The sequence below is a fragment of the Filicampus tigris genome, chromosome 18 (genome assembly GCF_054856515.1).
Source record: "Filicampus tigris isolate MCC_2025a chromosome 18, RoL_Ftig_1.0, whole genome shotgun sequence".
Taxonomy (NCBI): domain Eukaryota; kingdom Metazoa; phylum Chordata; class Actinopteri; order Syngnathiformes; family Syngnathidae; genus Filicampus; species Filicampus tigris.
This window is the reverse complement of record NC_141234.1, coordinates 2,338,327-2,364,012: the sequence shown is the minus strand read 5'-3', so window position 1 is coordinate 2,364,012 and position 25,686 is coordinate 2,338,327. Positions and strand designations below refer to the sequence as shown.

General features: G+C 46.3%; 3 protein-coding genes across 12 annotated transcripts; 2 read left to right on the top strand and 1 right to left on the bottom strand.

The window, feature by feature from the left end:
* Window positions 1–3: 3 nt before the first annotated feature.
* LOC147131935 (glycogen synthase kinase-3 beta-like) lies at window positions 4–7,321 on the top strand. The gene is made up of 11 exons (XM_086014955.1): window positions 4–421; window positions 2,331–2,416; window positions 2,498–2,599; window positions 2,678–2,761; window positions 2,834–2,944; window positions 3,017–3,147; window positions 4,010–4,214; window positions 4,292–4,387; window positions 4,491–4,677; window positions 4,976–5,053; window positions 5,181–7,321. Exons 1-11 carry the CDS (start codon window positions 247–249, stop codon window positions 5,240–5,242), a joined length of 1,317 nt encoding a protein of 438 aa, XP_085871081.1. The 5' UTR covers window positions 4–246; the 3' UTR covers window positions 5,243–7,321.
* A 1,231-nt stretch (window positions 7,322–8,552) lies between these two features.
* Window positions 8,553–14,399, top strand: LOC147131934 (uncharacterized). 5 transcript variants are annotated; one of them, XR_015082098.1, is made up of 14 exons: window positions 8,553–8,616; window positions 9,321–9,530; window positions 9,604–9,706; window positions 10,812–10,870; window positions 10,987–11,379; window positions 11,539–12,103; window positions 12,196–12,275; window positions 12,372–12,849; window positions 12,923–13,022; window positions 13,260–13,328; window positions 13,435–13,477; window positions 13,562–13,776; window positions 13,873–14,027; window positions 14,095–14,399. XR_015082098.1 is itself a non-coding variant. In XM_086014655.1 (12 exons), the coding sequence occupies exons 8-12, from the start codon at window positions 12,930–12,932 to the stop codon at window positions 13,918–13,920; spliced, it is 333 nt and encodes a 110-aa protein (XP_085870781.1). In that variant the 5' UTR covers window positions 8,553–8,616; window positions 9,321–9,530; window positions 9,604–10,879; window positions 10,987–11,379; window positions 11,539–12,103; window positions 12,196–12,275; window positions 12,372–12,849; window positions 12,923–12,929; the 3' UTR covers window positions 13,921–14,034. The 5 variants fall into 5 exon arrangements, 1 of the variants encoding a protein (XP_085870781.1); XR_015082097.1 differs by having other exon boundaries at window positions 9,604–10,870; XR_015082099.1 differs by having other exon boundaries at window positions 9,604–10,879; window positions 13,562–13,641.
* A 6,189-nt stretch (window positions 14,400–20,588) lies between these two features.
* On the bottom strand, window positions 20,589–25,412 carry LOC147131933 (uncharacterized). 6 transcript variants are annotated; one of them, XM_086014634.1, is made up of 13 exons: window positions 25,261–25,412; window positions 24,117–25,187; window positions 23,566–24,010; window positions 22,950–23,407; window positions 22,841–22,881; window positions 22,669–22,748; window positions 22,095–22,572; window positions 21,931–22,030; window positions 21,625–21,693; window positions 21,476–21,518; window positions 21,177–21,391; window positions 20,935–21,074; window positions 20,589–20,867 (listed from the first exon to the last, which is right to left on the bottom strand). In XM_086014634.1, exons 8-11 carry the CDS (start codon window positions 22,021–22,023, stop codon window positions 21,261–21,263), a joined length of 336 nt encoding a protein of 111 aa, XP_085870760.1. In that variant the 5' UTR covers window positions 22,024–22,030; window positions 22,095–22,572; window positions 22,669–22,748; window positions 22,841–22,881; window positions 22,950–23,407; window positions 23,566–24,010; window positions 24,117–25,187; window positions 25,261–25,412; the 3' UTR covers window positions 20,589–20,867; window positions 20,935–21,074; window positions 21,177–21,260. The 6 variants fall into 6 exon arrangements, with proteins under 6 accessions (XP_085870760.1, XP_085870765.1, XP_085870762.1 ...); XM_086014639.1 differs by having other exon boundaries at window positions 20,589–21,074; window positions 21,177–21,272; window positions 21,346–21,391; XM_086014636.1 differs by having other exon boundaries at window positions 20,589–21,074; window positions 22,095–22,258; window positions 22,345–22,572.
* Window positions 25,413–25,686: the final 274 nt, after the last annotated feature.

Here is a 25,686-nt window from a genome sequence, read left to right as displayed (position 1 = left end):
TGGACCACATTCCCATCGAACTACGTTTCCCACGTGGCTTTGCGCGCGCTCTGTTTCTGGGTGTCTAGCAACAGCTAACCAGCCCCGCCAGGCAGACACCAGCCGGCGGAAGGAGCAACGGCGATCCTCGGCGTGTCTTTCCCCAAAAATTGCTCGCAATCGTGTTCCTCGCATTTCGTTGGGACAGTCGCTCGCCCGCGGGGGAAAAAAAGAGTGGGAAGACAACCACGAGCCCTGCGCAAAGATATGAGCGGCAGCGGGCGGCCCAGGACCAGCTCGTTTGCTGAGCCGCCAGGAGTTCCAGGAGCCGCCGCCGCACCCGCCGGATCAGCCGCTGCCGTGGGGAGCAGTACAGGAAAGTCCGGGGTCCCACAGGCCTCCGGCAGTAGCTTGTCGGGATGCTCGAACCTCAAGCTCACCAGTAAGACTTTAAATACAAGATTGAATATTCTATTCTTTTTAAAATGATGTTGCATATATACTGCGCTGCCTTGACTTTTTTTTGGTCTACTTTTTAGAGTCACAAGACAGTCGTCCCTGCTTGTTAGCATGCTAACGTTAGCCACTTGTTTTGTACGTTACCACTTCACCGCCCTGTCTGCTGATGTGCTCGGCCGGACCATCGTTAAATTAAAAAATAATCGTAGTATTTGTATTTTTTTTTTTTTCATTTTAAATTTTTATTTTTTTACAAACATCGCAGCATGGAGCTTACTGTTAGTGCTCAAGCGAGCATCGAAATGAGGCAATTACTGTAGCCCGGGTGGCTAAAGTCCCGAACTGAACGGTCATTGTTCGCGTGAGCTGCCTGTCTGCCTTCCTGCCTTGCCGGTGACTCGCAACATCGCGGGGCTCTCGGGTGGAAAGTTGCCCGCTCACAAGGTCACCTGTGCGGGCTTGGAAGGCTTCAGGAACACGCGTGTGCTCGTCCGGCCGATCGACATCTGTAGGACGTCAGTCATTGACGTCCAGGGCGGCTTGGGTGCTAGCCGCCCTGCAACAGTGCAAAGACGTCCCTGTAAATTGTATTGAAATCATTAAAACGTCAATGCACACCGTAGGACATTTGAAATTCTTTTTAAGATTGTCTTTTGGGTGTGATGGATGTGTGCGCATGTGGGTTATGCGCAGATTAACCCAGTTAGCACGATGAATTGCATGGAGAATGATGTGCCTTGACATTGTTGCATCCCTAGCATAAAGAGCCTCACTTGTACATGCATTGGTAAAATGTCACGTTGCCGTCATAATGGTCAAGATAATGTTCAAAATACCCTACTAACATTGTGTTCTTTGTAAATCTGAAAGTGACCTGACATCCTTGGGATTATTTTTGACGATTTATTCACCTATTCATTGATGTTTGGGGATCCTAGTTGCTGTAATTCATGGAAACTCCCTCTTATTCATGTTCTTTACCTTTTTGTTGTTTTTTAGCCAATCCCCCGCTTATTTTTATTCAATTAATTTCAAGGTTATTATTGTGGTTATTGTCTACAGTGGTATTGAAATGCACTGCTACCACTTGAGCAGTTCCATTATTTAGTGAAATGAGAGGCTTAAAATATTGAAAAAGATCTCAAATTAATCTCATAAATCAACTGGGGCTAAAGCTGTCAGTTATTTTGAGACTTGGTTATTCTACCGATTTACTGATTAGATTATTTCAATTACCCGTGAGTTATCCAATAAAAAAAAAAAATGCATTGTTAGACTACAAAATGTGCCAATGGGGTATTACTGCTGATCTCTTGCAGTTGCCACACGTGTGTGCAGCTTTAAAAGGCAGGTTTGGTCTGGTGAGTGATGAGGGTGTCAACAAATGAATGTTTCTTCTTGCCATTGTGCCAATTTATGTGTCGCATGTTACAAGTTAAATCTGTGTGGCAAAATGCTTACTGCAGAGATTTTGCTGTCGCTTTTTTTTTTATAATCAAAAAGTATTTTGAGTTATTCGATTAATCGTAACAGCCCCATGGTCAACGTGGTCAGTCTGTATCTAACGCGAACGTATGTTCAGATACTAATGTGTGTTTTACAGCAGCGAAAGTGATTCAGAAACTGGAGGGGACAAGAAGCGTCATTTAAAGCAGTCCACTAGGAGAAGAGAAATTAAGAGGCTGTCCTAATTTTGCACCATTCCCCCCCGTTTAATTATCCACACTGTCGTCTTAAATGTGAACTTAACGATCCAGAGCGGTAATGAAGTTGCCTTATTAACCCTAGTATTTAAAGAACATGTCCAGTGGAGATATGGCCCTCGGATGTGATGCCAAAGAGGCGCGTTGGTCCACTAGAATGGATTTTAAACGCCTCGTCTCGTTTCCTAGGAGACAGCGGCAAGGTGACGACGGTGGTGGCCACGCCGGGTCAGGGCCCGGACCGCCCGCAAGAAGTGTCTTACACTGACATCAAGGTGAGATCGGACGCCGCCACGCGCGGGGCGCGACCGTCGCGTCCCCCCACGAATGCGACCTTTGACCCTCTCCCCCCTCAGGTAATCGGCAACGGCTCGTTCGGGGTGGTCTACCAGGCGCGTCTCATCGAGAGCCAGGAAATGGTGGCCATCAAGAAGGTTCTCCAAGATAAGAGGTTCAAGGTGAGGTCAGACCCAGACTGCGCGCCGCGTGCGACGCCGCGTGTGACGCGCTTTCGCTTTGACGCCGTCGTCCCGTAGAATCGTGAGCTGCAGATCATGCGGAAGTTGGACCACTGCAACATCGTCAGACTACGTTACTTCTTCTACTCCAGCGGCGAGAAGGTTGACCCTTTGGTTGTTTGCGCGTCGGCGCTGATGTCAAGTTGCGATAGTCACGGCCCTTTTGTCACCTAGAAGGATGAAGTGTACCTCAACTTGGTGCTGGACTTTGTCCCTGAGACGGTCTACAGGGTTGCCCGGCATTTCAACAAGAACAAGAGCATCATTCCTATCATCTACGTCAAAGTAAGAATCCCCAGCGGGAAGGCGCCAGCCTGCTTGAAACCTGCCCGTCAACGTCGCGCTGGTGTCTTGCAGGTGTACATGTACCAGCTGTTTCGCAGTTTGGCGTACATCCACTCGCAAGGCGTGTGCCACCGGGACATCAAGCCGCAGAATTTGCTGGTGGACCCCGAAAGCGCCATCCTCAAGCTGTGCGACTTTGGCAGGTGAGCCAATCGGATCGCCGGGCAGACCTCCGACGAGCTGTCGAAACAAAGATTTGATCAAAGCGGACTCTCTGAAGGTTTTTGGTGGGCGAGCCGTGTGCAAGGTGTGAACGGTTCGCGACAGAGTTGAGGGAAGGTCATAGTAACTTTGAACTCCCAAGAGTGGGATTGAAATTTGATCAGCCTAACCCCCTTTGAAGACATTTCTATTTTTTGGCTTTTGATTCGACATGCGACAGTTTTCCGCTGTTTTTTGGTGTCTCTAGTATTTTGTGTTCATTTATTGCTTTTCACTTATATTCTTCCTATATTGGTGTTTTATGGAAATTTTTTTTTTTTTTTTTTTTTTTTTTTTTTTTTTTTAACAGCTGTAGCTGTTGTGAAACGCGCCATATGAATAAAGTTGTGTTGTATTGTATGACTTGAGCATCTTGCTCCTCTGCCCCGACCGAGACGGCAGCAGATGCTGTGGCTTGTCCATGATGGACAGAAGCAAATAAATAGCGAGTATTTTTAACAAAGAAAATATTGGTGTCAAGGAAAAATGTTGAAGTGATACGTCCCGACTGAGAGTATAAGCTTCGGTTGTTAGAGGAAGAAGTGAGTGGCGCTGCATTTTTTTTTTTTTTTTTTTTTTAAACTTTTTGGAGATCATTTGTGGTACATTTCCGGTTAAACTACTAATGTAGACAATCATCAGCTTTTTTTTTTTTTTTTTTTTTTTCATAAAATGGTAAGCAGTTCAGATAACGAATGGATGGATATAAACAATTACTCAATGTTCCCAATGTGTCCGCAGCATGAAATTGTTTTGATTGCGCGAGCGATTAACGAGAAAACGCCGCCTTTGACGCCCCCTCAGCGCCAAGCAGCTGGTGCGCGGCGAGCCCAACGTGTCGTACATCTGCTCGCGCTACTACCGGGCGCCCGAGCTCATCTTCGGCGCCACCGACTACACGGCCAACATCGACATCTGGTCGGCGGGCTGCGTCCTGGCCGAGCTGCTGCTGGGCCAGCCCATCTTCCCCGGCGACAGCGGCGTCGACCAGTTGGTGGAGATCATCAAGGTGAGCGCCCGCCCGCCCGACTCGAAGGGGCGGAAGCTTCAATCCCGTTGGGGAGCGTCAACTCTCGACTTTCCCAGGTGCTCGGCACCCCGACCAGGGAGCAGATCAGGGAAATGAATCCCAATTACACCGAATTCAAATTCCCGCAGATCAAAGCTCACCCTTGGACCAAGGTAATCCAAGTCCGGGCGCAACTTGAAACATCAAATGCGAGGCCACGACCGAGTGTATTTTTTATTTTATTTGATTTCCCCCCCCCCCCATTCTGCTTTTGAGGTGTTCAAACCGCGCACGCCGCCCGAGGCCATCGCGCTCTGCTCTCGCCTGCTGGAGTACACGCCGGCCTCGCGCCTCTCGCCGCTGGAGGCCTGCTCGCACACCTTCTTCGACGAGCTGCGGCAGCCCAACACGCGGCTGCCCAGCGGGCGAGAGCTGCCCATGCTCTTCAACTTCAGCACGACAGGTGCGCCAAACGCTCGCGAGCCGTTAGCATTTGAGTCAAGTTCTCCGCGACAGTAGATATTATCACGTTTCGTTTTCGTCGGCCTTGATGAAAGCGGACCAGTTGTTTTTTTTTTTTTTTTTTTTTTTTCAAAATAAAAAAATTGGCTATACTTCTGCTTTTACTTTGGAAAACAATCAGGGACATTTTTCCCTATTTCCTGACATGTTATGAACCAAACCAGTAAATGAATCACAATCATTTTGTGCACTCCAAAGTGAATTTCTCGACTTGGTGAAATCCAACATTTTGTGCGCAGAGTTGTCCATCCAACCTCAGCTGAACTCCGCGCTCATCCCTCCGCACGCTCGCGCGCACACCGCTGCTTCCTCTCACGGTAGGCGCGCGCGCGCTTTTCCCTCGCGCTTAGCTTTTCCGATGCAACGCGCGTGTGCGAAAAACGCTTCGGTGTACGACGCTTTGTGCTGCTCTCTGATTGCTGTTTTGTGTGTTTTGCACTTGAGATGGTACCGGGCCGGACGCCTCCCAACTGGGATCAGTACCGGGATCCCTCAACAGCATCTGAAGCGGCGAATCGCCTGCCTGTCCGCCCGGCCAGCCCCGCCCCCCTCCTTCTCTCTCTCTCTCTCTCTTGCTCTTAATTACACCACACACACATACATAAATCTATGTGTCATCTCCGCGCTGCTCGCTCTCCTCGTAGATGATGTTTTTTGTACAGTGGACGCATCCAACAACACCGCAGCCGGAGATTATCACACACACACACACACGCATATGCACACATGTACACACACACACACACACACACACACACACAGGGCTGTCTGGCTGCTGCTCCAGTGGTATGTGAAGGTTCAAAAGTGGGGGCTGGTCCTCTGTAATATAATTTTTTTTTTATTTTTTAATTGACTTCCCCCCACCCCACTCTCTCTTCACCCATGTTTGTCGTTATTTATTTGAACACGCACACATTTCCTCATTTACTTTTTTTTTTTTTTTTTTGAAATGAGTTTGAAATCATTGTCAAGTGCGTATGAGTTCAACTGGACACTGCCTGAGCCGCAGAGTGTTCTCATCAGGCTGGAGATGTTCACTCAGGAGATACTCCCAACTTCTTCCAGACTCATTTTTTTTTTTTTAATGATTGTTGTCCATATTTGTATGTTCCGCGTCCGTCCTTCTTTTTTTCTTTGAAGAAACATCCCTTTTAAGAGAATTTTATTGAGCATTGTTGTTTTTAAGACACACTTTTTCTTTAAGCCTTGAGACTTTCTTGCAGTTTCCCATGACGCACTAGTTGACAAAGTAATCATGTAGCCTGGAAGTGTACAGCGATCACTCGGCCAATCGGGAAAAACCCAATTGACGCTTCCTTCAAAAGGGTTACGATTACTTCTAAACTACAGTTTAAAGTCTAAACATAAAACACACCATGATCCCAGAACATTTAATGTCGTTTGATTTCATCAGAGCAAAGCTCTATACCCGCGCTGTGATGACTCTCTGGAACAACCCGGGCTAAACCTGGCTCCTCCCTGACACGTAAATGTTAAACAGTTGAGAACTCCTGGAGTCCATTGACGACTTTCCGACCATTCGGGGCATTGGTGTCATCTTGTGGCATTTTAGCCTTTTACAGAAAGTACAAAAATAAACGGGAAAGGTGAGCGGGGACTATGTGGGCGGGGCATTTCTGTGCCAAGGTCGGTGGTCTTCATGTAGCAGCACACAGCTTCGCCTTCATCTTTCCATGTCTCTTTATTTATTTTATTTCCTTGGTGAACTTTCTTCCGGTGAAAGAGAAGCTCACTTCTAGTGTTTTGTCACTCATATGTTTTAATTTGGAGGCACATTCATGTAGTAATCGGAGGCTTTTAAAATGAAATCCTGCTCCCGCTCTCATGGCATGTGTAAATATCGTTTTTTTTTTTTGTTTTTTTTTAATTTGACCTCTGTCTCTCTTTTTTTTATGATATTACAGAGCTGTTTATATCTCCTGCCACTCCTGTCCATACGTTTGTGCTTGTTTATTCTGTAAATACACCTTTGTGTCGCCGTGTAAATAGTGCAAAGAAGAAGAAGCTCGTCCTGTTTGTCCAACACCCTTTCTTTCTTTCTCTCTCTTTCTTTGCTTCCGGTGGAGTAGCTGTTCACATCGGGCTTTCCCCAAATGAATCTCACACAAATATAGCCTGAAAGTGGCGCTAGTGGATCAGTAGCTAGGAAGCCCATCTTGCCGTTTGTTGGTGTTGTGGGCACCTTCACTTTGTTTGGCAACAGAGCTGCTTGTTAGTTTGTGGACGCGCGTGCGTGTGAGCTCAACGTTAAGATTCCTGTGCAGTATTTAGGGGGTTACAAGAGTTGCATTTTCTCACTTGTCAAGTGTAAGGGACATGATTTATTGTAAGGACCTCAGATGTGCTGCTAATTATCACCAGGTGACATTTTGTGGTGCGACTGCAAACGAGAGGTTAGATGTGTGTTATTTTTCCCTGAAATTTTTTTTCGTCATTACCTTTGAGTTTTGTTCTGAGCTGAGAAGGAGAGAGAAAAAAAAAAAGCCAACCTGTTTGTCTCTGTTCTGTGCGCGCGCGCGTGGATGTGAATTCATTTACTGTAATAAAGTGTTGATGAAACTGTTTGGCTCGCGTAGTTTTCGAGTTTGGAGTGAAATGAGTGCTTATGAGTGCGAGGTTCTGGTGGATAGAACGATCACTAATCGCTGGATTGACAAAAAGACCAGAAAATTTCAGAGATGACTTCTTTTTTAAATATGATCCATACGGCATTTATTAGAGACCTATGAAGTTTAAATCAGGCCAAAACCTCACGAACCGAACCTTCACAAAACACGATTTACTCACACTCACCAATTCACAAAGTGTGTTTTGCTAATACAAAGCAATGCATCATTCACAAACTAATGCATTTTGTTTCGCATATGAGAAATATCCATCTACCCATCAAACAAATCCTGCTTCGGAAATTTTCCGAGAAATTGACAAATTCGCAATCCACAACAGCAGTTTACTGGCATTGGAGTGTGGATCTGCATGGCGCAAGAATCGTGCCAAAAGTCATGTGACAATTTTCCGTAGTTCTAGAATTGCTTTTTTGTACGAGAAGGATTTTTTTGTACTTTAGGGTTGTTCAGTTTTTGTACTTGAAGGATATTTTTTGGACCATACTTGAAATGAAGATTTTTTTGTAATTGAAATGTTTCTTTGTAGTGTAAAACACGCTGTATTTGTTTTTGAACGAATATATATTTGTATGGTAGGTCGGTAGGTACATTTCTTATGTGCAAAACAAAATGCATTAGTTTGTGAATTATGTTTTGTATTTGCAAAACACGCTGAGTTTGTGCCTGACGTCACGTCCGTCAAACCAAGACAACCATCTTCTGCTTCGTCAACGGCGCTTTGTACACTAGCGCCACCCGGTGACCTGTCGTCATGACTGCTTTGGCTTCCTGTGGAAATCGTTGCTTCAATTTCACGCCACAAAAAATCAAAAGTGAATCAGTATTTTCAATTTTCATTTTTGAAACAAAAATAGGATATTCATTTTAACGCCTCTTTTAAAAATAAACTACAAAATATGTGGAGTTTTCTGGAAAGGGCTCGAATCGTTTATTTTACAACGTCAAAACAGTAACTCCCCTGGGCCACAGGAGGGCGCTCCGGGTTATCGCATGCAGGAGTCTCTACCATAACATCCCCCTTTCTGAGTACATTATGAACTACTGTAATTCGAAATGTCTCAATGTATAATGTAGAATGTAAATCTTGGACTAGAGGTGGTGTGAAGGAAGAACCATTCAGAGGAGAAATTGCTCCGTTAAGAACATGTGGTGCTGGGGGGAAGCGGGTGTGCAGGGATGGTTCCGATCAAACAGATCCACACCAACTATCCCAGGGACGTGTTGGGAATTCCGTGGGCAGCAGTGTTTCTCTGTGTTGTAGTCTCTCTTTATCACATGTGACACATTCAAACACTATGTGTTGGTAACTGTAAGTGCGGACTCCACTAAATAGATAGACTGAGACGGCTCCGAATTAAAGGGCTTGCAATCGTTTATTTTACAACGTCAAAACAGTAACTCCCCTGGGCCACAAGAGGGCGCGCAGGGTTAGCGCATGCAATGAGTCTCCACCATAACAACCATCTCTCCCAGACTTTAAATTGTTTTTTTTTATTTATTGTATTGTTTGTAAAGTGCTTTGTCGCAGCTCTATGAAATACGCTATATAAATAAAATTGTAATAAAAGGCCATAATACACAAGTGTTAATCAATAAATTAACATGAAACACTATATACAATTGACACCGGAAAAGAGACAAAAATTCCACGTATGTATGCTCGCACGCACGCACGCACGCACGCACGGACGCATGTACATATTTTCGTTTGAGAATGAAAAATTGAAAATCAAAAATGTTTTTGACTTTATAATAGCCAATGACCAAAAGAGACACGCACCCGGTTTTATTTATATATTCTGTTTCTACAACAGAAAATCAAATATAGCACGGGACACAAATGGAAAAACGACTCGTCTATTTATTTTTGGATTCCCGGAAGTTGTCCCGACAGCATTTCTCGTACTGACCAGAAGCAACGATTTCCATTCCACAGTGAGCCAAGCAGTCATCCTGACGCGTCACCAGGTGGCGCTAGTGTGCAAAGTGCCGATCAACAAACAGACGAAGAAGGGTGGCTTCCATTAGTGCACGTGACGTGAGGCCTGCCGGTGATTTGGAACAGGTGTGCAGAACGGTATTCGTCGAGTGCAGCGCACAGGTGCGGCAAGATGGCGACCAACCCGCCCGCTTGGCGTTTTCTCGGGTAAGTGAGCACACGAACAAATGTTTGTCTTTTTTTTTGGCCGTTTCTCACAATGCCATTTTGTTTGTTGCAGGATTTGCACATTTGAGGGACGCATCTTAGTTTGAACAAGCAGAAACAAAAGATTGGCTCGGATTGGTGCACGTGACGTGAGGCCTGCCGGTGATTTGGAACAGGTGTGCAGAAGAGTATCACAAGCATGTTTTTCACCAAATCTCTATTTAAAATAAATGGATTCAACATTTGAATGGCTGTAACTACATGTGGCCAGCGATGAAAATTAACTTGATACCAGCGGTTTCATGTTTTAATGGCGTGTCGGTCATTATATGTAACTATAACTATGCGTGCCTCAAGTGTAAATCCTTCAAGAAACAAAATGGCATTGGCCAAACGGCCAAAAAACGACCCTAGTCCAAATCATTACAATCAGTCAGCTTAAGTGATGAAATATGAAACAATCTGATGTTCAGTGGTCACTGATGCTATATTCTCACGCCGCTGTGCCAACTAGCTCATAGTGCGCCGTATGTAACCGTTGAACTCTGCGCCGTTGGGTTTGAGCACAGCAATCTCAATTCACTTCCCTTTGCTTGATTTAGCACATTGTCCTCTTTGTTTGTTTTGCTATGATTTCAAATTATTTTGGTTTGTTTTAATGCTGGCCAGCTTTTTTTGTTTTGTTTGTTTCATTGTTGTCAATGACAATGCCTTCATGCTCGGCAATTGAACTGTAATGGTTCTTGTTTAACTCATTGTTTGGGGGTTTTATTGAATATGCTGCATTTTATTTCAGGTGGTATGAATGTTTTGCAAACTTGTGAGTGCGGTTTTGTGTACCCTTACACGCCGATTGTCACGAATTTTCACTTAAACCCTTTCCGCTCCAAATGGTCGAAAATCCCGACTGTATTCTTCCGCCGCCGGTTTAAAAAACAAAACAAAAGAAGAAACCTTTTGCACGCATTCATTTCTCGGGTTTCCTGTCGGAGAGGACACTTCATCCGATTTGGACGGCAAAGCTAGCCTCATGCCATGCTGTAATTTTGGAGTGCAAACCTGAGGTAAGTTGTGCTAAATTGAAAACATGAATGTTCTTAATATGTACCTGTGCCGATGACAAGTGTCTTACAATACATTTCACGGATTCGGTTAGATGCTACTTCACTGTCGTCAACCACAATGTATTTTCTTTTAAAACTGTCGCTCTAGCTAGCATCTGTAATTATTACAACATTGGCATGTTCCGTTATAAACGTAATTTCTGTTGATTGTTTGCAGAGCTAAATATGAAGGCAGGGCTCCTTCAATGCAAAGCAAGCGGGTGGACCTCAGACCAGGTGAAAATTGTGTGTAAAGCTTCAGCTTGACATTTATGGATGGAACTGTGTACAAGTTGATTCCATCTTCCGTCTAAACTGATTTCTTCTGTTTTTTGTCTTTGTCCTATTGGAAGGGGACAGGCTGTCCAAATGTGCAAACTTCATCGATGCCTCAACAGAAACTGTTTTGTGAGCTGAAGTGACATGTTCACTGTCTACACGGAAAGGTTGCTCCAAATGAGTGGGAGGAAGAGCTTTTTTTTTTTTTTTTCAAACAAATGTCAAGCGTCAAGGAGCTAATGTGCAGTGTGGTCAACACTAAAACTTCTTTGACACCTTTGATTGTAATCTACTTGTGGCAAGTTTTGTATTTCCTTTTTCTTTTGTACGTTTACTGTAACCATGCAAGTTGAGTTTGTTCTCAAACTTGTAATTGTTGTACTGCAGCCTGCGTTTTCTTGTGGGTTATGTTGCAAGGTGGCGTTGGAGTGGGATGAGCGAGAGGCACCAAGATCCACCAGACGAGGGTGAGAAAACCAACAAAGACACAAATGACATGAGTGCCAAATGCAAAATATATATTTCAATTGCAGTGCGAAGAAGCTGCTTGGGACGGGGTACACCAAAGACGAGAGCAGTGTGCAGACGACAATGTTTTCATATTTTTTTTTTTTTTTTGGTTGCAGGGCCCAGATGAAGAGGAGGAGCAGTTCCAGAAATGAGGCATCAAGCGGCACACATGAGTATGATCTGTCCAAGGCTCGCCTGTAAATGTAGAACGGGAGGGGGCAGAGTAGTGAGCTTTGTGGTTTGCCTTGCTTGCGCGTAGGTTGGGAGCGTTGTTGCCGGTTGATCGATCTTAGAAAGGTCCGATGGGCAATGTTTTCGAGTCGATGGTTGGACACGCGTCTGTAAGGTTGAGTGCTCTTTGGCAAGGAATGTCGGAGTTGGTCAGCTGGTTGTTTGGCTTGTCTGGATCCAGAGCAGCTTTTTGTTGTTTGCCGCGGTCGATTGGAAAGCTGGCATGTACGGCGTAGGCAGGCTTTGTACGAGTCTGAAAAAAAAATGTTACGTGCGTGGCTAAATCTGAAAGCGTGTTTCAGGGTTGGGGAGGTGAGCGAGAACGAGAGGCACTGGACCCAGGGTAAGGAGTACCTCGACAGATGAAGTGACCGCACGTAACCCGTATTTGTTTTCCTCCTTTTTTTTGCGGTTGTGGCTGGCGGACGAGTCGGACGGTTCAAAAGTCAGGTGAGGAAAGCCGACAAATGCCATTCAATCGGACAAGTGTCGGGCTTAGCGATGTGGCCCAAACATGCCCGTTTTTGTTTTTGGCCCAACAGCGGGGCATCGTACTCGCCGTCCGACTGTCCAGCTACTAGCAGGCTGGGCGATGAGCCGGATGGGACAAAAGGACGCGCCAGTGAGGCTAAGTCCACGCTCCAATCAAATGAGCAAGTGACATACAACAAGGCTAATGTGTTTTATTTCTGACGCTTTTGCTGTGTGGATTCTGCAGCCGTAATCGGGACAAAATCTGAGGCGGACCGCTTCCCCGAGAGGCGTCGCTCTGGACTCTTCTGCGTCGACAGACCCAGCCAGCCAGCGAGCCATGTCCTGATTTGAAACGGCTTCCCTGAAGGAGTCTGCCTGTCGTGTTGAATTTTTGTGAAATGCTGTTTGAGTTGACATTGTGTGAACTGTTGCGGGAAGGGGTTCGGTCCTCCGTCTGTGCTCACTTCACGAGGTGGTGGTGTCACGAACCGTCCGTCCTTCCGTCCGCTGTGGGTGTGCTTGAAGGCCTCCACGAATGCACTTGACTTGTCGTTGCAGGATGGAGGAGGAGCCGCTCGGGACGGAGCCCGCGGCGGCGGCGTAAAAGTGCAAATGTGTGGCAATATCATGGCAATGAGCACAAGTGTCATGCTGTGTGTTGGTGCTTCTTTTGCAGGCTGGGAGAGGAGGAGGATGGAAGGAGAGGCCTGGTAAAAGTAAAGGTAACAACACATGTGGCGACTAAAAGCAAGTGGCACAACTACAATTTTGTTGTTGTTGTTGTTGTTGTTGCAGAGCTCAGATGGAGCGATTGCACACATCAAATCAAGAATTAAGCGGCGCGGCGAGTTACCTGTGTACAATTTGTCTGCGAGGGCATCTCCATGGGGAACAGGTGTGGTTTTTTTTTTTTTATGCTTTTGCTGTGTAGTGTGTTTTGTGAATTTAGGCCAGTGAACAAGTACGTACGCATGCCCCCAAAATTGGGAATTGTAGCCCAAAAGTCATGAGTCCCAACTGTCCCGCTCGTCCAACCTCATTCCCCTCTGTGTTCATTTCCTGCACGTTGTGGGATGATGTTGCAATCAAAGCCCCGTTTGGTTCTGACGCGTTTGCCGTGTGCATTCTGCAGCGAGTGTCTGGGACAAGAGCCGAGCTGAAGCGTTTCCACTCAGGAAATGGAGTCTCCTTTTGTATTGAGGTAACATCGTAGAATGCCACATTGTGTGAAATGCTGCCCGCTTGGCAGCCTGGCCATCCTGCAAAGAGATTGGTCCCTCACTACAAATGCGCTTGACTTGTTGCAGGGTGGAGAAGGAGCCAGATGGGTCCGCCTCGCATCGGCCAGTGGTGAGACCGCAGTCGACGCGAACCTCCCGAAGATTTTTGGCCATGATTTGGCGTATGATTCATATTTCCCCCCTTCTGCTTAAGACTGTTACTCAGCAGCAGTGGAGTGGGATGGTGCAAAGGACCACCAGTTGGGAGAACTCACCACTCAAGCAGCCAATCAGGTGACGAAGGCACACCTGCTTGTACTGTCTGTTTTGCAGGATGAACAATGAGCCGGATGGAGCTAACCCGCAATGAAATGAGCTTGTGACGTCCAAATACAGTATATCCTGTGTTGCTGTTGCAGCAGCCGCTAGGTACGAGAGTCACCTGGGAGGACCACAACAGGGTCAGAAGAATGGGTCAATGTGACAGTCCCATAAGTCAAACTGTTCGTTTATGTGCTTGTTTAGCAACGGTGGAAGAGGAGCCGGATGCAAGACTGGGCCAAGTGGCAGTGAAGCAAGTGGCACTCAATGCCCCACCCCCTCTTCGCAGAGTTCAGAAGGCAATCGATGCGATGAAAAAGAGGACTGAAGGCTTCAAGATGAACAGCGCCGCTCTTGAGGTGAGTATCAAAGTCGTACACGTTAACATGGATGTTGAGGCCTGTCACGCGTCTTTCATCTTTGTAGCGTTCCAAAACGAGAGGTGCAGACGCTACGGCGCGTGGAGGGCAAAGCGTCAACAAAAAGGAGAGTATCATTTTTTCTTCTTCCACTTGGTGTGTGTGTGTTTGTGTCACTAACTCACTGGGTGTGCACTGACTAACACTGACAGCATTTTGTACTGAGCCGCGCATCAAGGCAACAATGCTTTGTTACAGCAACTTGTTCTCTGAAATGTTGTTTTGACATGTTTGTATTTTTTTTGTCTGAAGTGACATGTAAAGCTTCCTTTTTCTATGTCCCAAATGTGCCTTTGTACTTGAATAAAAATTGTGAATTGGATAAACCCCTTGCGATGAGTAATCTCATTTTAGAGGGGTCCAACAATGTCGTGTCAGTTGATTTATTTTTTTGTGTGTGTGTCTGTCTGACTCTTATCAATGCAGTCTGGTTTTGGCTCAGTCCGGTGACTGCGTTTCCACTGACCCTCAACCCTGTTTGCCAATTGAGCTAAAATCAGTCAATGCATTAGAAGCGATGAAATGTCAAATCTGGGATGGTAATTATTGCATGTTTCCTTGAACGTTGTGACGCCTCCATTGTTAGCTCTCGTTACGTATGTGACATGTTGATCTATGAGCATTTCATAGCACCGCTAGCAAGACAAAGTGACACGGTCAGACCCGAATCCTCTTTGCTAGTTAGCAGGCACTGCATACGTTTGGAATGGTCAAATAAAAGGGCAGTAACTGTTTTTGTAATTCCTAGAAAACACGTTGCCAAGCATCTGCCTCCCAATCTTTTCACCCCAACTGCAGGTCCACAACCCCCCGTGTATAGAAAAACAGGCAAAGTAAGGCTTTTGAGTAAACTGTAGTAAGATGTTCTTTTGGGGGGAAAAAGACCATGTATAGTAAGGCGTTGTTTTTTTCTTGTGGGGAAAAAAAAAGTTAAGGTTATAGTTAGGTGGTTTTTTTGGGGCAAAATTGAGGTAAGGGCAAGGAGTTTTTATTTTTCTTTGAAAAGCAAGTTTAGGGTACAGTAAGATGTCTTTACGAAATGAGGTAAGGCTATATAGTACAGTGTTTTTTCTTTTTTTGCGAAAAATGGGTTAAGGGTATAGTAAGGTTTTTTTTTTTTTTCGTAAAACGAGGCAAGAGTAGAGTAAGGTGTCTTTTCAAAAACGAGGTAAGGGTAAAGTAAGGTTTTTTTTGCAAAAAATTAAGTCGGGTATGGTAAGGGTTTTTTTTTATCGAAAAAAGGCGCCCATGTATACACCAAAAAGTGAACACTTATGTTAGTGTATACACAAATGCATTGGACATATGTGCTTCAGTTTACTTGCATACAATGCACAGACCTTTGTGAGGCTTGAACCCACAACCTCTGACTCACAATCCATGTCACTCTCCTTTGCGCTAGCTGTGACCTGAAGGTTCTTGTGTCTCCTCGTCCATCTATCTTCAACAATCTCCCCTCTGGACCACAAGGGGAGTTCCAAAGGATTTTCTGCTCCAGTCCTGCAGTGGTTGAAGGAAGAGTGTGGCAGAATGTGGATCCTGACGACTTTTAAATATATGACCATACATTGGTGTAGATGCAAAGAGCTTCAAAATGAGAACAAACTCATTTATGATAGAACCCTAACCCTGTTTACATTACAAACACACTGCACAGTGGAGAGAATGCCACTGTTAGGGTGAGTTGCATACATTGCATGGAAACACATGACATGACATTGTGGGGTTTGAACCCTGGATCTCAGGCCGACAAACCCAAGGTCTTTCCTCTCAGCCAGCGAGCACCTGAGAGTGAAAGCCTTTCCTTGTCCATACGTCTTCACCAATGGGGCATTTGTCTGAAAAAGGCAAAAGCTCACATCGCGGAGTCTCCTTTGCTTCTCCTGTGGCCTGGTGTTCAATGATGCAGATTGGAGAGCTAATTGACCTGACTTCAAATCCAGACACATCCCTTACAATACCAAAAGCTAGCCAGACTTGCATGGGCCGACCGGACAAGGACACTAAGTCGTTAAGTTTTGTTTTATTCTTTGACAAAAATCAAATAATACATGTCACACTCGTGTACATGCAATACATTGGAGAGATCACCATGGTGAAGGTCACTCACATCATGCATGACCGAGACTCGAACCAAGGACCGACCTCCGGCTGACAAAGCCACAACTCCAACCTCTCGACCAACAGTGACTTGAATGTCGAGGTTGCTCCTTGTCCATATACCTGCAACAATGGGGCGTGTTTTCCGCTCTGAAAAAATAATGGCACACCCAAAATTCGAACTGTGATCCTCAACTGTAGAAAGGCATGACTCTAACCTCTCAGCCAGCAGAGACTTCAAAAGCTAAACTGCTCCTTGTCCATATGTCTTAAACAGGACGGTTGTCAGCTTGGAAAAGACAATAGCGCACGTGGCGCCACCAGCTTCAGTCCTCCCGTGGCTTGGTGGTCAGTGATGTGGTTTGGACACCTAACGTACCTGGGTTCGAATCCAGACACATCCCTTACAAAAGCTAGCTCAGGCTAGGAGGACTTGGATGGCTAGGCCGGACCAGCACTGGATAGTGTGAGCGAAGAGCGGGACAGGACAGAATCGTGTAGCTGTTTTCAGCTAGGAAAAGTGAATGGCACAACGGAGATTCGACCCAGGGTCCTCAGGTGTACAAAGCAATTAGTCTAACCTCTCAGCCAGCTGAGAGTCCAAAAGCTAAACTGCTCCTTGTCCATATGTCTTTAACAGAACGTTTGTCAGCTTGGAAAAGACAAAAGCACACATGGCGATGTCACCTTCACTCCTCCCGTGGCCTGGTGGTCAGTGATGCGGGTTGGAGACCTAACGTACCTGGGTTCGAATCCAGACACATCCCTTACAATAACAAAGGCTAGCTCAGGCTAGGTAGGCAGGACAGAGGAAGGGAGGCAGGATGAGGCAAGACAAAAAGCCAGGATGATGAGGCAGGACAGAAAGCCAAGGGGTGGCAGGACAGAGGGGGTGGCAGGTAGGGAGGTAGGATGCTGCAGGTGGGAGATAGGATGGGGAGATAGGATGGGGAGATAGGATGGGGAGGGAGGAAACAGTGTCAAAGGGAGGCAACAGAAGGCAGGTTAGAGGGGCAGGGGGCAGGCAGAATAGGACGCAGGGGGTAGCAGGTAGGATAGGGTAGAGGGACAAGAGGAGGGAGATAGGATAGGTTCAGCTAGGAAAGGGGAGAGGGTCAAGAGGAGGCAGCTAGGATAGGATAGGGTAGAGGGCCTAGGGGAGCTAGCATAGTGGATCACGGGGAGGGAGGATAGGACAGAGTGGGAGGTAGGACAAAATGGTGCGATGATAGGAGAGCAGAGAGTGAATCACGAGGAGGGAGTTAAGGTAGGACAGGTAGACTAGAGGGGAAGCGTGGTGCAAAGGGAGGCTAACCAACAACTTATTCGCCTGGCAGCAGATTGTTTCATCCCTCTGCATGCCTCCATGTCATAGAACACCTCATAATTTTGTCCTACCTCCCACTCTGTCCTATCCTGCCTCCCCCTGATCCACTATGCTAGCTTCCCTAGGCCCTCTACCCTATCCTATCCGCCTCCTCTTGACCCTCTCCCCTTTCCTAGCTGAAACCATTCTATATCCCTCCTCTTGTCCCTCTCCCCTATCCTACCTGCCTCCCCCTGCGTCCTATTCTGCCTGCCCCCTGCCCCTCTAACCTGCCTTCTGTTGCCTCCCTTTGACACTGTGTCCTCCCTCCCCATCCTATCTCCCACCTGCAGCATCCTACCTCCCTACCTGCCACCCCTTGGCTTTCTGTCCTGCCTCATCATCCTGGCTTTTTGTCTTGCCTCATCCTGCGTCCCCTTGACATCTGTCCGGCCTCCCTTCCTCTGTCCTTCCTACCTAGCCTGAGCTAGCCTTTGTTATTGTAAGGGATGTGTCTGGATTCGAACCCAGGTACGTTAGGTCTCCAACCCGCATCACTGACCACCAGGCCACGGGAGGAGTGAAGGTGACATCGCCATGTGCGCTTTTGTCTTTTCCAAGCTGACAAACGTTCTGTTAAAGACATATGGACAAGGAGCAGTTTAGCTTTAGGATTCTCAGCTGGCTGAGAGGTTAGACTAATTGCTTTGTACACCTGAGGACCCTGGGTCGAATCTCCGTTGTGCCATTCACTTTTCCTAGCTGAAAACAGCTACACGATTCTGTCCTGTCCCGCTCTTCGCTCACACTATCCAGTGCTGGTCCGGCCTAGCCATCCAAGTCCTCCTAGCCTGAGCTAGCTTTTGTAAGGGATGTGTCTGGAGTCGAACCCAGGTACGTTAGGTGTCCAAACCACATCACTGACCACCAAGCCACGGGAGGACTGAAGCTGACGGCGCCACGTGCGCTATTGTCTTTTCCAAGCTGACAACCGTCCTGTTTAAGACATATGGACAAGGAGCAGTTTAGCTTTTGAAGTCTCTGCTGGCTGAGAGGTTAGAGTCATGCCTTTCTACAGTTGAGGGTCACAGTTCGAATTTTGGGTGTGCCATTATTTTTTCAGAGCGGAAAACACGCCCCATTGTTGCAGGTATATGGACAAGGAGCAACCTCGACATTCAAGTCACTGTTGGTCGAGAGGTTGGAGTTGTGGCTTTGTCAGCCGGAGGTCGGTCCTTGGTTCGAGTCTCGATCATGCATAATGTGAGTGACCTTCACCATGGTGATCTCTCCAATGTATTGCATGTACACGAGTGTGACATGTATTATTTGATTTTTGTCAAAGAATAAAACAAAACTTAACGACTTAGTGTCCTTGTCCGGTCGGCCCATGCAAGTCTGGCTAGCTTGAGTTAGCTTTTGGTATTGTAAGGGATGTGTCTGGATTTGAAGCCAGGTCAATTAGCTCGCCAATCCGCATCATTGACCACCAGGCCACAGGAGGAGCAAAGGAGACTCCGCGATGTGAGCTTTTGCCTTTTTCAGACAAATGCCCCATTGGTGAAGACGTACGGACAAGGAAAGGCTTTCACTCTCAGGTGCCCACTGGCTGAGAGGAAAGACCTTGGGTTTGTCCGCCTGAGATCCAAGGTTCAAACCCCACAATGTCATATCATGTGTTTCCATGTACTGTATGCAACTAACCCTACCCAAATAACTGTGCAATGTATGCAACTCACCCTAACAGTGGCATTCTCTCCACTGTGCAGTGTGTTTGTAATGTAAACAGGGTTAGGGTTCTATCATAAATGAGTTTGTTCTCATTTTGAAGCTCTTTGCATCTACACCAATGTATGGTCATATATTTAAAAGTCGTCAGGATCCACATTCTGCCACACTCTTCCTTCAACCACTGCAGGACTGGAGCAGAAAGTCCTTTGGAACTCCCCGTGGTCCAGAGGGGAGATTGTTGAAGATAGATGGACGAGGAGACACAAGAACCTTCAGGTCACAGCTAGCGCAAAGGAGCATGTCCTCTCACATGGATTGTGAGTCAGAGGTTGTGGGTTCAAGCCTCACAAAGGTCTGTGCATTGTATGCAAGTAAACTGAAGCACATATGTCCAATGCATTTGTGTATAAACTAACATAAGTGTTCACTTTTTGGCGTATACATGGTCGCCTTTTTTCGATAAAAAAAAACCCTTACCATACCCGACTTAATTTTTTGCAAAAAAAACCTTACTTTACCCTTCTCATTTTTGAAAAGACACCTTACTCTACCCTTACCCCATTTTTCACAAAAAAAGAAAAAACACCATACTATATAGCCTTACCTCATTTCGTAAAGACATCTTACTGTACCCTAAACTTGCTTTTCAAAGAAAAATAAAAACTCCTTGCCCTTACCTCAATTTTGCCCAAAAAAAACACCTAACTATAACCTTAACTTTTTTTTCCCCGCAAGCAAAAAAAAAAAACACCTTACTATACATGGTCTTTTTTCCCCCCAAAAGAACATCTTACTACAGTTTACTCAAAAGCCTTACTTTGCCTGTTTTTCTATACACGGGGGGTTGTGGACCTGCAGTTGGGGTGAAAAGATTGGGAGGCAGATGCTTGGCAACGTGTTTTCTAGGAATTACAAAAACAGTTACTGCTCTTCTATTTGACCATTCCAAACGTATGCAGTGCCTGCTAACTAGCAAAGAAGATTCGGGTCTGACCGTGTCACTTTGTCTTGTTAGCGGTGCTATGAAATGCTCATAGATCAACATGTCACATACGTAACGAGAGCTAACAATGGAGGCGTCACAACGTTCAAGGAAACATGCAATAATTACCATCCCAGATTTGACATTTCATCGCTCCTAACGCATTGACTGATTTTAGCTCTATTGGCAAACAGGGTTAAGGGTCAGTGGAAACGCAGTCACCGGCCTGAGCCAAAACCAGACTGCATTGATAAGTCAGACAGACACACACAAAAAAAAAAAAAAATCAACTGACACGACATTGTTGGACCCCTCTAAAATGAGATTACTCATCGCAAGGGGTTTATCCAATTCACAATTTTTATTCAGGTACAAAGGCACATTTGGGACATAGAAAAGGAAGCTTTACATGTCGCTTCAGACAAAAAAAAATACAAACATGTCAAAACAACATTTCAGAGAACAAGTTGCTGTAACAAAGCATTGTTGCCTTGACGGGCGGCTCAGTACAAAATGCTGTCAGTGTTAGTCAGTGCACACCCAGTGAGTTAGTGACACACAAACACACATGCCAAGTGGAAGAAGAAAAAATGATACTCTCCCTATTGTTGACGCTTTGCCCTCCGAGCGCCGTAGCATCTGTACCTCTCGTTGTGGAACGCTACAAAGATGAAAGACGCGTGACAGACCTCGGCATCCATGTTAACGTGTACGACTTTGATACTCACCTCAAGAGCGGCGCTGTTCATCTTGAAGCCTTCAGTCCTCTTTTTCATCGCATCGATTGCCTTCTGAACTCTGCGAAGAGGGGGTGGGGCATTGAGTGCCACTTGGTCCAGTCTTGCATCCGGCTCCTCTTCCACCGTTGCTAAACAAGGACATAAACGAACAGTTTTACTTTTGGGACTGTCACGTTGACTTTGACCCATTCTTCTGACCCTGTTGTGGTCCTCCCAGGTGACTCTCGTACCTAGCGGCTGCTGCAACAGCAACACTGGATATACTGTAGTTGGACGTCACAAGCTCATTTCATTGCGGGTTAGCTCCATCCGGCTCATTGTTCATCCTGCAAAACAGACAGTACAAGCAGGTGTGCCCTCGTCACCTGATTGGCTGCTTGAGTGGTGAGTTCTCCCAACTGGTGGTCCTTTGCACCATCCCACTCCACTGCTGCTGAGTAACAGTCTTAAGCAGAAGGGGGGAAATATGAATCATACGCCAAATCATGGCCAAAAATCTTCGGGAGGTTCGCGTCGACTGCGGGCTCACCACTGGCCGATGCGAGGCGGACCCATCTGGCTCCTTCTCCACCCTGCAACAAGTCAAGCGCATTTGTAGTGAGGGACCAATCCCCTTCCAGGACGGCCAGGCTGCCAAGCGGGCAGCATTTCACACAATGTGGCATTCTACGATGTTACCTCAATACTAAAGGAGACTCCATTTCCTGAGTGGAAACGCTTCAGCTCGGCTCTTGTCCCAGACACTCGCTGCAGAATGCACACGGCAAACGCGTCAGAACCAAACGGGGCTTTGATGGCAACATCATCCCACAACGTGCAGGAAATGAACACAGAGGGGAATGAGGTTGGACGAGCGGGACAGTTGGGACTCATGACTTTTGGGCTACAATTCCCAATTTTGGGGGCATGCGTACGTACTTGTTCACTGGCCTAAATTCACAAAACACACTACACAGCAAAAGCATAAAAAAAAAAAAAACACACCTGTTCCCCATGGAGATGCCCTCGCAGACAAATTGTACACAGGTAACTCGCCGTGCCGCTTAATTCTTGATTTGATGTGTGCAATCGCTCCATCTGAGCTCTGCAACAACAACAACAAAATTGTAGTTGTGCCACTTGCTTTTAGTCGCCACATGTGTTGTTACCTTTACTTTTACCAGGCCTCTCCTTCCATCCTCCTCCTCTCCCAGCCTGCAAAAGCACCACCAACACACAGCATGACACTTGTGCTCATTGCCATGATATTGCCACACATTTGCACTTTTACGCCGCCGCCGCGGGCTCCGTCCCGAGCGGCTCCTCCTCCATCCTGCAACGACAAGTCAAGTGCATTCGTGGAGGCCTTCAAGCACACCCACAGCGGACGGAAGGACGGACGGTTCGTGACACCACCACCTCGTGAAGTGAGCACAGACGGAGGACCGAACCCCTTCCCGCAACAGTTCACGCAATGTCAACTCAAACAGCATTTCACAAGAATTCAACACGACAGGCGGACGCCTTCAGGGAAGCCGTTTCAAATCAGGACATGGTTCGCTCGCTGGCTGGGTCTGTCGACGCAGAAGAGTCCAGAGCGACGCCTCTCGGGGAAGCGGTCCGCCTCAGATTTTGTCCCGATTACGGCTGCAGAATCCACACAGCAAAAGCGTCAGAAATAAAACACATTAGCCTTGTTGTATGTCACTTGCTCATTTGATTGGAGCGTGGACTTAGCCTCACTGGCGCGTCCTTTTGTCCCATCCGGCTCATCGCCCAGCCTGCTAGTAGCTGGACAGTCGGACGGCGAGTACGATGCCCCGCTGTTGGGCCAAAAACAAAAACGGGCATGTTTGGGCCACATCGCTAAGCCCGACACTTGTCCGATTGAATGGCATTTGTCGGCTTTCCTCACCTGACTTTTGAACCGTCCGACTCGTCCGCCAGCCACAACCGCTAAAAAAAAAAGAAGAAAACAAATACGGGTTACGTGCGGTCACTTCATTTGTCGAGGTACTCCTTACCCTGGGTCCAGTGCCTCTCGTTCTCGCTCACCTCCCCAACCCTGAAACACACTTTCAGATTTAGCCACGCACGTAACATTTTTTTTTCAGACTCGTACAAAGCCTGCCTACGCCGTACATGCCAGCTTTCCAATCGACCTCGGCAAACAACAAAAAGCTGCTCTGGATCCAGACAAGCCAAACAACCAGCTGACCAACTCCGACATTCCTTGCCAAAGAGCACTCAACCTTACAGACGCGTGTCCAACCATCGACTCGAAAACATTGCCCATCGGACCTTTCTAAGATCGATCAACCGGCAACAACGCTCCCAACCTACACGCAACCAAGGCAAACCACAAAGCTCACTACTCTGCCCCCTCCCGTTCTACATTTACAGGCGAGCCTTGGACAGATCATACTCATGTGTGCCGCTTGATGCCTCATTTGTGGAACTGCTCCTCCTCTTCATCTGGGCCCTGCAACCAAAAAAAAAAAAAAATATGAAAACATTGTCGTCTGCACACTGCTCTCGTCTTTGGTGTACCCCGTCCCAAGCAGCTTCTTCGCACTGCAATTGAAATATATATTTTGCATTTGGCACTCATGTCATTTGTGTCTTTGTTGGTTTTCTCACCCTCGTCTGGTGGATCTTGGTGCCTCTCGCTCATCCCACTCCAACGCCACCTTGCAACATAACCCACAAGAAAACGCAAGCTGCAGTACAACAATTACAGGTTTGAGAACAAACTCAACTTGCATGGTCACAGTAAACGTACAAAAGAAAAAGATAAAGGAAATACAAAACTTGCCACAAGTAGATTTCAATCAAAGGTGTCAAAGAAGTTTTAGTGTTGATCACTATGACTGAGTGCACCCTAAAACCACCACACTGCACATTAGCTCCTTGACGCTTACATTTGTTTGAAGAAAAAAAAAAAAAAGCTTTTCCTCCCACTCATTTGGAGCAACCTTTCCGTGCAGACAGTGAACATGTCACTTCAGCTCACAAAACTGTTTCTGTTGAGACATCGATGAAGTTTGCACATTTGGACAGCCCAGCCTGTCCCCTTCCAATTGGACTAAGACAAAAAAAGAAAAAAAAAGAAGAAATCAGTTTAGACAAGATGGAATCAACTTGTACTCGGTTCCATCCATAAATGTCAAACAAGCTGAAGCTTTACACACAATTTTCACCTGGTCTGAGGTCCACCCGCTTGCTTTGCATTGAAGGAGCCCTGCCTTCATATTTAGCTCTGCAAACAAACAACAGAAATTACATTTATAACTGAACATGCGAACGTTGTATTACAGATACTAGCTTGAGCGACATTTTCGAAAGAAAATACGTGTGAGTGTTCGCTGCCGAAAATACATTGTGGTTGACGACAGTGAATTAGCATCTAACCGAATCCGTGAAATGTATTGAAAGACACTTGTCGTCGGCACAGATACACATTAAGACCATTCATGTTTTCATTTTAGCACAACTTACCTCAGGTTTGCAGTCCAAAATTACAGCATGGCATGAGGCTAGCTTTGCCGTCCAAATGGGATGAAGTGTCCTCTCCGACAGGAAACCCGAGAAATGAATGCGTGCAAAAGGTTTCTTTTTTTGTTTTGTTTTTTGACCATTTTCAGCGGAAAGGGTTTAAATGAAAATTCATGACAATTGGCGTGAAAGGGTACACAAAACAAAACCACACTCACAAGTTTGCAAAACATTCACACCACCGGAAATAAAATGCAGCATATTCAATAAAACCCCCAAACAACGAGTCAAACAAGAACCATTACAGTTCAATTACCGAGTACGAAGGCATTGTCACTGACAACAATGAAACAAACAAAACAAAACAAAAAAAGCTGGCCAGCATTAAAACAAACCAAAATAATTTGAAATCATAGCAAAACAAACAAAGAGGACAATGTGCTAAATCAAGCAAAGGGAAGTGACTTGAGATTACTGTGCTCAAACCTCAAACGCTGTTGCGTGCCTCAAGTGTGCAAATCCTTCAACAAACAAAATGGCATTGGCCAAACAGCCAAAAAACGACAAACATTTGCTCGTGTGCTCACTTAGCCGAGAAAACGGCAAGCGGTCGGTCGCCATCTTGCCGCACCCGTGCTGCACTCGAGATTCCCCTTCTGCACACCTGGTCCAAATCACCGGCAGGCCTCACGTCACGTGCACCAATCCAAGCCAATCTTTTGTTTCTGCTTGTTCAAACGAAGTTGCGTCCCTCAAATGTGCAAATCCTGCAATAAACAAAATGGCATTGTGAGAAACGGCCAAAAAAAAAGACAAACATTTGTTCGTGTGCTCACTTACCCGAGAAAACGCCAAGCGGGCGGGTTGGTCGCCATCTTGCCGCACCTGTGCGCTGCACTCGACGAATACCGTTCTGCACACCTGTTCCAAATCACCGGCAGGCCTCACGTCACGTGCACTAATGGAAGCCACCCTTCTTCGTCTGTTTGTTGATCGGCACTTTGCTCACTAGCGCCACCTGGTGACGCGTCATGATGACTGCTTGGCTCACTGTGGAATGGAAATCGTTGCTTCTGGTCAGTACGAGAAATGCTGTCGGGACAACTTCCGGGAATCCAAAAATGAATAGACGAGCCGTTTTTCCATTTGTGTCCCGTGCTATATTCGATTTTCTGTCGTAGAAATAAAATAAATAAATAAAACCCGGTGCGTGTCTCTTTTGGTCATTGGATATTATAAAGTCAAAAACATTTTTGATTTTCAATT

Bases quoted from the DNA above. Each gene is read 5' to 3' on its own strand.
- LOC147131935 (XM_086014955.1), top strand. From the start codon at position 247: ATGAGCGGCAGCGGGCGGCCCAGGACCAGCTCGTTTGCTGAGCCGCCA. The intron at 2,945-3,016 runs GTAAGAATCCCC...GGTGTCTTGCAG, and splicing joins TTCCTATCATCTACGTCAAA to GTGTACATGTACCAGCTGTT. The intron at 4,678-4,975 runs GTGCGCCAAACG...TTTTGTGCGCAG, and splicing joins CTTCAACTTCAGCACGACAG to AGTTGTCCATCCAACCTCAG.
- LOC147131934 (XM_086014655.1), top strand. From the start codon at position 12,930: ATGGAGCGATTGCACACATCAAATCAAGAATTAAGCGGCGCGGCGAGT. The intron at 13,478-13,561 runs GTGAGACCGCAG...CTTCTGCTTAAG, and splicing joins CCGCCTCGCATCGGCCAGTG to ACTGTTACTCAGCAGCAGTG. The intron at 13,642-13,872 runs GTGACGAAGGCA...GTGCTTGTTTAG, and splicing joins CCACTCAAGCAGCCAATCAG to CAACGGTGGAAGAGGAGCCG.
- LOC147131933 (XM_086014633.1), bottom strand. From the start codon at position 22,023: ATGGAGCGATTGCACACATCAAATCAAGAATTAAGCGGCACGGCGAGT. The intron at 21,519-21,624 runs GTAACATCGTAG...GACTTGTTGCAG, and splicing joins GAGTCTCCTTTAGTATTGAG to GGTGGAGAAGGAGCCAGATG. The intron at 21,392-21,475 runs GTGAGCCCGCAG...CTTCTGCTTAAG, and splicing joins CCGCCTCGCATCGGCCAGTG to ACTGTTACTCAGCAGCAGTG.